The 10,323-nt window shown below is 39.9% G+C and overlaps 1 protein-coding gene across 4 annotated transcripts in view; it reads right to left on the bottom strand.

Annotated features, from left to right (window-relative positions):
- Positions 1-2,010: 2,010 nt before the first annotated feature.
- The window catches only part of LOC109319747 (mitochondrial amidoxime reducing component 2-like), a 19,088-nt gene continuing 10,775 nt past the window's right edge, over positions 2,011-10,323 (bottom strand). For 3 of the 4 annotated variants that reach the window (XM_019549504.1, XM_019549507.1, XM_019549506.1), the window contains 4 exons: positions 8,343-8,404; positions 8,194-8,265; positions 3,712-3,883; positions 2,011-3,160 (listed from right to left, as the gene is read on the bottom strand). In XM_019549504.1, the coding sequence (XP_019405049.1) occupies positions 3,757-3,883; positions 8,194-8,265; positions 8,343-8,404 (261 nt within the window). In that variant the 3' untranslated portion in view covers positions 2,011-3,160; positions 3,712-3,756. The remainder of the gene's footprint in view (positions 3,161-3,711; positions 3,884-8,193; positions 8,266-8,342; positions 8,405-10,323) is intronic. The other variant, XM_019549505.1, reaches the window with a different exon arrangement.

The following is a 10,323-nucleotide window of genomic DNA, read 5'->3' as shown; positions in this document are numbered from 1 at the left end:
TGACTTCCTGCCCTTTGGGCAGGGGGCTGGACTCGATGATCTCCCGAGGTCCCTTCCAGCCCTAATGTCTATGAAATCTATGAAATCTCCCAGCCACACAGCCCCATTGGGTTGAAGCAGATCAGCAGTCCCAGGCTCCAGGAAAGGGCTGCCGTGCCTCCCTGTTCACAACAACTGTCCCACATCAAAGTCCACAACCTCAACCGCATGTGGGGTACCTGTAAACATGAGGGGAGGCTGCTCCTACATGTTGTAACTACAGTGTGTTGGAGCAGACTCAATTAATCAAGTCTTCTGGAGCGTGCTTATTACCGCACTCCAGCCAGCCTCTGTGTCTTGTGTATCAGCATCCCTGCACTTCAAAACGGTGGTGGGGCTCTTACTAAGAGCTATAGTTAAAGCACTCCCACCACCATTTTGAAGTGTGGGGACACTGATACATGAAATGCTGCAGTACTTTAACTCTAGCGGCTCTCAGAGCTGCTTTAATTAAAGCGCCCTTCCCTCCCCCAGGGAGCACATGTAAAAACACCCAGTCTGTGGGCAGCTGCCCCCCAACACACACCCCATCTCGCTCTCCTAAGTGCTCACTCATTCTCTGCGACCCAACCCCCACCCTCACGGGGAGAACAAGCATGCAGGCCCTGACAAATTGCAGGCATTTTCTATGCTCTATTTTTAAGAAGAATCTCTCCTCTTTGAGAGAAAAAATGCTTTAACTAGTTAGTTAGTTATGGGCTGGCACACTCAAAGAGAGCACATGAGACCCTTTATCCACCCAGTCTCCCCTGGGAACTTGACTGTTAAAACTAAGCAGATATCATGTCCCTTCTGCTAAAGGAAAATCTACTGTGACAAATGTCAGAGGTAAAAAAGTTGCATAACCTGCTTGAAAGTGGTGTTTAGTAACTGAGAGCAGGGAGAACTATAATTAATTAACCCAGCAGTGAAGAATTAATCCTGTTAAGCAACCACATTCTTTATACTGCTGAGGGAATCTTAGGTTACCTCTCAAGATGCCTGATCTTGCACCAGCACCCTCAAGCACCCTGCAGTGCTTGGGCAGACTGCCTCCTAAACTGAAGTGTCGTAGGCATGATGCTCAAGGAAATATGAGAGACAAGGTAGGATTTTAGGAATATCTTTTATTGGACCAACTGTATTTCTTCCAACTGTAACGTTGGTCCAATAAAACATATCACCCAAAAAATTCCTGTTTCCTCTAAACTGGAAGCAATGTAGTCATGGCCCTACAGGTAGATTAATTAGTTTAAGGGCAGGCTAACTGGCACTGATACCCACCCATTGTGTTATAGACACTGCTTCAGGTTTAAGGGCAGACCATTTGAACCAAAGTATGATGCTTGAAGGGGCTGCTGTTGACAGTAACTTCATGATTACAGACACAGCCTTAAAGAGTTTCCCATTCTGCTTTGGCTACTTACATCTCTCAGTGCTTTTATGCAGCTGAATTCCAGCCCTATCCTTGCCATCAGTCATACCTTCAATACCTCCCCTATTTGCTGAGGAGAGGGAAGCATGGAGCTGACTTACATTAATGAAAGAGGCATCAAATCCAGCGCTCCATTTTTTTTGTGGTACGAGCCCAGCAGCAAAGGAACCACAGCAAGGGCAAGGTTCTCGTCTGCCACACCGAGTCCTCAAGTTTTTGTTCTCATCTCTATTGCTCTAGATAAGGTGGACAATACCTTGGCTATAATATGTTCCATTGCTTTGCTATCCACACATCTCAAGTTTGCCACACAATCCAGGATTTTTTTTCTCCAGATCAAAAATCCAAAGGATCTTCTGTACTGAAGCTTCTTGCATCAAAGATGCAGGAGACTTGATATGGGTTATTACACAGCTGCTTCTTCCACAAAGCCTTTCACTGTGCAACAAGTCTTGCCTACAACATCAGACACAAGGTAGGCAGAGCAATGGTTAAACGCCAAAAGAACAAGCAACTAAAATTGTACATTTTCTTAAGTGGTTAGGACTCCACAGCACTTTATAGTTTTGATTTGTATTTATTTCCAAAGTTAAAATGTGTTTTACAGTTTGAAATTAATACTTTTAGAAAATCATTTAATGCTGTCTGATTAGCCCATTTATTCAGTGAAGTTTCCTGAGCTACTTTAGTGCAAATCAGATAACTAATTTTTCCATCAGTTAAACAAAGACATTTCTGTTAAAATATTTAAATGCCCTCAGCTTCCAGAAAGGCCACATTTAAGTACTGTAAATTTAATGCATTTATATTTCATTCAGCTTTTTAGACTCAAAAACATGAGCTTTTTAGGATTAAGCTAAAATCAACCCAAAATGCTTTCTTTACAGAATATAAATCAGAACTGAACTTCCTGACATTTCTTTCAAAAACAAGAGTATGGATGTAACATTTTTATTTGCAAACATCACAGACTTCCAAAATGATTACAGTCAATAACAGTAACATAGTTAAATATAACATGACTAACGCAGCATTACTTATAATATGTGTCATGCTAGGATAATTTAAACATTCACCTATGGCAAGGAGCAATTATACAGCTCTCTTTATTCCACTTTCTGACACAGGAAAGAACAACTTCCCTTGACACACTTAACTAATTTATTTTACCTGTCAGTACATTGTCTTTGCTCAACAACATTGAATACTGCAAAAGTTCTCAGCCTTGAATATTTTAAGGTCCTGTGATACATACTATAATTTCTTCAACCAACTGGATTATTTTGATGCATCTATATATAAAAAACAAACCAAATAAAAGCCCAAAACAACACTTGCTTGTTATTCCACTCCCAGCCACCAGTCACTGCAATGAACATAACAATCCAGTAACAAAGTTACATTTCTACAGTGGCTGATACTGGGACCTGTATGCATTATTGTCAGTGATATTGCTGAGGATAAACTAATGTTAGTATTATTCTGGACACACTCCTCCCCTTCAAGTCTGATAAATGGTTAAATTAATCAGTTATAAGAGCCTGATTTATCAGTTTATTATGGCATCAGCTAGGAACGTAAAAAAAAAATCTCAATTTAATATCCACACAAAAAAGTAAAGAACTGAAACTTCAAAGCAGTCTACCTACTTCTTGCTTTGTTGACTCATTCCTTGGCTACTTCAAATTTCTTCCACTCTCTACCAACCTGTAATAAAGTAGCAAGAGGTCAAACTATTTCAAAAGCTGTTTTGTTTCATTTTCAAGATATTGGAATTCATGTGTAAATTAAAAATGTATGCTACCCCAGAAGGAAGCATACAGCTATCATCCTCCAACTTGTCCTTCTACCTCATGATTCTACAGATTAGAATGTATATAAAATTATAAAAGTGTTTGACACTGACTCAGATCAATGAGAGATCTCCTATCTCCACATATTACACCAGGAGGCCTCAATAAGAGTTGTAGGTATTTCTATGGGGACCAGACAACATAAAGTTAGTTTTATGTAGCTCAAGTCTTTTTTTGGATCTGGGCCTTCATCCTTTATAGTCTAAAGGGAAAAAAAATAAAGATTTGGGTGCAAAAAGCACTTTGGCAGACAACACATTTTCAAGGAACTTGCACTCTACATGATCCAATTAAAGATAATGGACCTTAGAGAGTCCCAAGGAATGCAACATACAGAACCTTGTATCTCAAGAAATTACAAAGAAAATTTATTTCAGGTACTGTGCTTCGAGAAAGATTATTCACCAGTAAGAGCAAAGAAAGTATCTTCTACTCAAAATGCATTTTCTATCATTTTATTATTTTGTAGACAGGGTCTCCAACTTGAATTGTTCCAGTCTTATCAACACCAAAATACCAGCCAAAGAGAGGACTGGATTTGTATAAGTATTGTTCAGATGGATCACACAGACGGTAACTGCAGAGAGAAGAAGAATGTTATCAGCTGTGATAAATTAAAGCATGGTTTCAAGAAGTGAAGTTTGAAATACAGCAGTTAAACATATATAGGTACTCAGATTTTGTGTATGTTTCAAATTACGAAATAAGGTTCCTTCAGAAGTACCCTATACAATGTTTAATGTTCTTGTTTTGACACAGCTTTACTAGCATCCTTTATTCTAAGTTAGTAAATCACCATTTCTTATACTGTCTAATCTCAACTCCCAGCACGTTTTACCATTTACCAGAATACTCATGTAGAGTCAAACTCCAAAGAAAAACATAGTATGAAAATAGTCTAACCATTACACACAAACAACCCTATAATAAGGGCAGTGGAAGAAAATAAAAGGTATAGAAACATTTGAGGCCCATAATTTCAAAGGATTACAAAGAGTAAAAATTTTGGTTTAAGATTTTTTTTTTAATATTAAAGTACAGCATCTGGAAACAGTAGACCACTGACTAAAAAGTTATGTGAATTACAATACAATGTAGGGTGAATACTGAAGTGAGTGAGTTCAGTGAGATTCCTGGTGTGCCTAAAGTATCTCTCTTACATAACTATTTGCAAGATCTGTTCAAGTACCAATACACTTTCAGTGCATCTGAATGGATGGAGGAAGCTTATTTAGTTTTACAGACAGATCCAACATTTAAATCCTCTGTCCAGCACACTGACATAGGAAAGAAGGTTACTAAAGACCAAATCCAATACACATTCTGCACATATGCTTAACTGAACTATTATGAAGTAAATTATTTGTGGCAGTAACTTTAGACATACACATAGGCAATTACAAGACTGAGGCCTGATGGTATACCAATTTACATCAAGAAAGCATTATTTTATAGGGCCACATTTACAGAACACTTGATCTCCCATTTTGGTCACCTTCATAGACAAGAGCTAACCTGCTGTTAATGAAACAATTAATGGAATGGAAAAGCTTGCATACAACAGGAAAGGTATTTATACCTGAAAGCTTGCTAAGAATTTTTCCAACTATTTGAGGTAGTCTAATAAACAATCTAGTAAAAGATATCAGATTTACCCAAAGAACATTGGTTGATTATATTCAGACACACATGCAATGTATATGCATTATGCATGAAAAACCCTTAAGCATCTAAGCACACGCCATATACAGGTAGATTGCAAAACCTTACTTCTGCCCTTTGTCTATATGTATTATACAAATACATATATGTATATATTTACATATATATCTCAAAAAGGACTCAGTCTCATCCAGTACATTCTAGGGATCTACTCTGTGGACAGAAGTTGGAAAGTGGATAGTGAATAAAACAGGAAATTTGCAGGGGAAGTGATGATAGTCTCATTGTTAAGGTGGTTGAATATTAGCTTAGCAGACTGGATTTTACCCCTGCCACTGAATTACTAGTGATATATTTCTCATTTCTGGGTAGAAACTAGGGCAGGGTGGCACTTGTTCAGAGAGGCATAAGCATTCATAGGCTGCAGCCTTCTTCCCTGAATGCTATGAATGGACTTTCAGAGCGGAAGAGGAAAGGAGCAAACAGAAAGCAATAAAGTAATTTAAATTTAAATGGCAGGAAAAGGGAAAGGAAACGAGGAGGTACTGCTGAGAAGCAAAAGTAAGTTGAAGAAATCAAAGGGGAGGACTTACACAGGTAGCCTAGGTAATGAAATAAGAATCCATGGTCTCGGTTTATTCTAAACCACACGTAACACAGTGCAGTCTGCGGATGATTTCGTGTTCCGCAATTTTACCTTCAAGTTGGCTTTTAAAGTTGTGTTGTTTAAGAACAGCTGATGTCAGTGATGGAACGTCCAGAGAGACTGAAGTGTTCTGCCATGGACTTTTGTGTGACTGACTTCTTGGTCTGTGTTGATGAGCAGGCACTGCTGGCATGTGGGTACATTGCAAGGCCTGGTGCCATGGTGAGAATAGGAGTTAAGTAGTCTGTTGCTGGAATGATGCTGATTGGGGCACTACCTGTAAGCCAGGACAGACTTGCACCCCAAGGCTACCTTGAGATAGTTATTTCTTTCCAAGAGGGAGGGGTTTAAGGTCGTTAATGATGTGTCCAAGGTGTTCAAGCTGGGGACTGTAGGTGACAACAAGGATTCTGTTGTCTTTGTTACAGGGTTGCTATTGTAGCTGGTTGAAGTGGGGTCTGAGTCTGGCTGTATTGATTTGAGTGGCTATAGCTTTGGGATTGCATTGTAAGTATAAGAATCCCTGCTCCAGCTCCTTATGGTGTGCATCCCAGCTGAGGAGATCAGAGCAGATACAGTTGAAATGTAGAACTTTGCTGTGTAGATGATGAATCTAGTGGTGTGCTTAGGATGAAAGCTAGTGGCATGGATGTAGCTGTATCAGTCAGTTAATTTCTGATACAATGTGGTGGCGATGTGACTACTGTAAAGTTTCATAGTGGCATCCAAGAAATGAAGATTCTGGGTTGAGTAGTCAAAAGTAAGTTTGATAGATAGGTGGAAGTTGTTAAAACCCTGGTGAAATGTATCTAGATTCCTTTCCATGACATGATAAAGATGTCATCGATGTACCTTGGGGATACTAGGCATGAGAGGGCACCCAAGGAGGAAACAGATTTCAAGGTTTGTCCTAAATACATTGGCATACTAGGGGGGCCATGCACGTGCTTATGGCAGGGTTGTTCGCTTGTAGGTACATGGAGTCTCCAAGTCTGAAATAGCTGTGTGCAAGGAAAAAATGGGACAGTGAAATGGAAACAAAAGCAGTGCCATTGTGTGGATTAATGCTTTTTAAGGCTTGTAATCCATTCTCACAGGGGGATGCTGGTGTACAGAGATGTGACATCATGGTAGCTATTATGGTGCTTGCTGCATGCTTGTCAATGCAGCCTAGTTTATTTAAGAAGTTTGCTGGCAGCTCCAGAGGCACATGGGAGTAGGATAGAGTAAATGGAGCCAGAAACTCCCTCTATAATGGTTCCAACGCCAGAGACAATGGGCCATCTCGGGTTGTCACATTGGTGGATCTTGAATAACAAGTAAAAAGGTGCCTGGTCTGGGTTCCTGAAAGCCCAGGAAAAAATATCCTTTTCTGTGTTTCTGGAGGTAGTACCTTGAAGAGCTTGCATAGTTCCCTCTGGTATTGTTCTGTAAAACTCAGGGTTGGAATGTTCTCTTTCAGTTTCCTGTGTGTATGCTGTTTTGTCCATAATAACAACCAGCTTATATGTTACAACTTCAGGGTGGGCACAAACATGGAAACAATTTATGTACGGGACAGAGTGAGCCTAGAACCCTCAGGTGGAGACGTCCTTCATCTTGTGCTGCACAAAGGTCAAGTCTGTGATAGCTTGATCATTGTGTAGCTCTGGGTCATAGAATTATTCCTTTAAAGGCAGTAGAAAAAGCCTTGAGATCCCCATACAGCTATACCTTCTTGAATTGTGTAGGAGGGAAGAAGGAATGACCACAAGGCAGTGCAGACATTCAGCAGGGCTAAGAGTTTTATTGGACAGGTTGATGATATTGCTGCGGATTGCTGTTGGAGCATTTAAGTTTGGAAAGTTTTGTTTACTACATCTTCTTTAAGAAGGCTTCCAGTCTCAGTCTCCTTGGCCACCTACTCTTATCCCAAGTACTGCCACTCTGCAACTCCCAGCTCCACTTTTTCTCTCCCCCAGCATTACCCTCCATGGCTCAGTTTTTTCCTCCCCCACTCTGAGACATACTCAGCATTGAAAAATTCAGCCCATACTATTCAAATTTAGCAAAGCTATAAGCAACTTAAAATGGGATTTTACAACAGGAAATGTTTGACAATCTTAATAATAGGTGATGCTACCAGTCTGACCCATATTATTCATACTCTTGGGTTGAGGAAGGGGAGAGAAAATGTGGAAAAGGGGGAAGACAGAACCAGGAAGTAGTATAACTGAGTGGAAGGTGACAAAGGCATCAGCTCCAAGTACTGCCTATGTGTGGGAGCATGAAAGCAGGTGTGGTTGCTGCTGCTCCAGCAGCAACTGGCCATACTGCCTGCTCTGCCCCATGTATTGTAGCTGCCCCACATGTGGAACTGCCCAGTTATGTCTCTGCATCGAGTCCTCTTTTCAATACAATGCGCCTGTGCAGGACAAGATAGGACTGAGCCAAATGTAGACACCTTTAGGAGTGCACAATGGCATACAGCATGCATTTCAAAACTTATTTTTTTAAATGTTACTGGCTTACTGGCAATCATCCATATCTGCCTTGCTAACACAAGCAAAAGATGAGAAGCACTAACATATTTTTACTACCTTTTCAGTGTTTCCAGTGGTTCTTTCCTGTCCATGATCCCAGTTTCTGGATCAATAGTTGTTAAAAGACACCTGAAGAGACACATAATGTTAGACCACAGAAGTTTTTTTTAACATTTTTTTCTTCCAGTATCTTCCTCAACATTTACCTGGGGCAACCCATCGTCCCTTTCATGTCCACACTACCAATGCAAATTTCATCCCAGGAATCCTAAGGGAAACAAACATTGATTCAATATGTACTAGACACACTGGCACTTAACCATTTTCCAGGACTTGATTCTAAGCATAGTTATTACTATAAAAATAAGCATTATTTTACAGCATCATATTTTCTTATACTCCCTAAATAATAGTGTCACAAATAGGCTATTATTTTTTAATTAAAATACGTTATCAATGCATTTATCCGCCACAGAGCAATTCTATCATATAACATATTGATCTGCTATCTATTAAGACAAAACAATTGTCCCTAGAAGAGGTTACACTTCAGGCATGATTACCCAGTTAATCAAGTCTTAAATAGTAACTCAGCTAAACGTTCATGCAAGTAATGGCATGATAATATGAGAAATAAGCCTCAAAACTATTCCAAAAACTGTGTAATAATTTTGTGGTTGATTTCCATTGCACTTTAAAATGATTGTGGGGCAAGGTCCCTGCCATGCAGCCTGATGCCAGTTGCATGGTGGGCCTCTGGACCACAGTGCAGTCCTGAGGTTGAGATCAACAATCAGCTGATTGTTGGTTCCAGACCCAGGACTTCACTGGAGTCTTGAACCAGCTTTGGTGTGGTCCCAAGGCTGAGACCAACAATCACCTGACTGGCAGTCCCAACCCTGGGACCACAATGGTTCACCAGGCATCTAGTTTTCTACTGCCTGGAATTATGATCCTGGGCTCCCCTGAACTGGCAAGTAATAATGGCATGATTAAGATCTGATCCATGATCCCAAATTATGCATCCTGCCAGGCACGTGTGGCATGGCAAGAGGTGTGATTGCTGAGATTGGGGAATAGATCCCATTGCACCATTATGTGGAACACATGCCAAACGTCTTGGATGAATTACTAAATTGCTTCACTAAAAGGTAACAGATTGGTCATATAAAGCTTACTAGTGTTACAGAAAGTCAATTTCTACAGAAATATATTTAAGATAATATCAAACAAAAGTAAGTTCATGAAAAACTAAGGTTGATAACACCCTAAGATCATATTTTTGCTTATTGTTCTCAGAATAGTCGTAACTAGTCCCTGATTTGCACATATAAAATAGTATTGGGCCTCAATCCTGTATACTTATCCATAATAGTGTCAGCCATACACAATGGTAAAGTTCAGTACATGTGTAAGGGGTTGCTAAATTTGGGCCTTATTTTTACTACTCTACATTAAATACAAAAATATTAAATTCATTCCAAGACAAAAAATTCCAAAATGTAAGGTCCCTTAATAATACTTCTGGGTGTTTAAATGTTCTTTTCTGGTAGCACAAATTCATTTTGAATATAGTTAGACCTGGGTGAATTATTCATTGTGAATAAATTAACTGACAACTGTAGCCATTTTTTAAACTATAAATCAATTCAGCCCCTTGAAATAGTCTGTTGCACAAACTATTTGGTAAATATTTGAGAATAACAACATTAAATCCATGACATCTTCAGGGAAACAAATTCAAATAAATGTTAACAAGCATGCTTTCTGCATCCTTTAACCAGCTCTATATACAGCAAAGTACATCACTGGAGTCATAGAATCATAGAATTATGATGGGAAGGGACCTTGTAGATCTTCAAGTCCGACCCCCCGCCTGGGCAGGAGAAAAACTGGGCTCAAATGACTCCAGCCAGGTAGGCATCAAGCCTCTTCTTAAAGATCCCCAGGGTAGGAGCCAGCACCACTTCCCTAGGAAGTTGGTTCCAGATCCTAGCCGCCCTAACTATGAAGTAGGTCTTGCAGATGTCCAATCTAAACCTATTCTCCAATAATTTGTGTCCATTATTCCTTGTCATGCCAGGAGGCGATAAGGGAAACAGTGTCTCCCCCAAACCCTTCTGGTCCCCCCAGTGAGTTTATAGACAGTCACCAGGTCCCCCCTCAGCCTTCTCTTGTGAAGGCTGA

The sequence above is a fragment of the Crocodylus porosus genome, unplaced genomic scaffold, assembly GCF_001723895.1.
Source record: "Crocodylus porosus isolate Cpor-Errol unplaced genomic scaffold, CroPor_comp1, whole genome shotgun sequence".
In the NCBI taxonomy this organism is placed as follows: domain Eukaryota; kingdom Metazoa; phylum Chordata; order Crocodylia; family Crocodylidae; genus Crocodylus; species Crocodylus porosus.
Note: the sequence above shows the minus strand (reverse complement) of the source record. Positions and strands in the feature narration are given on the sequence as shown.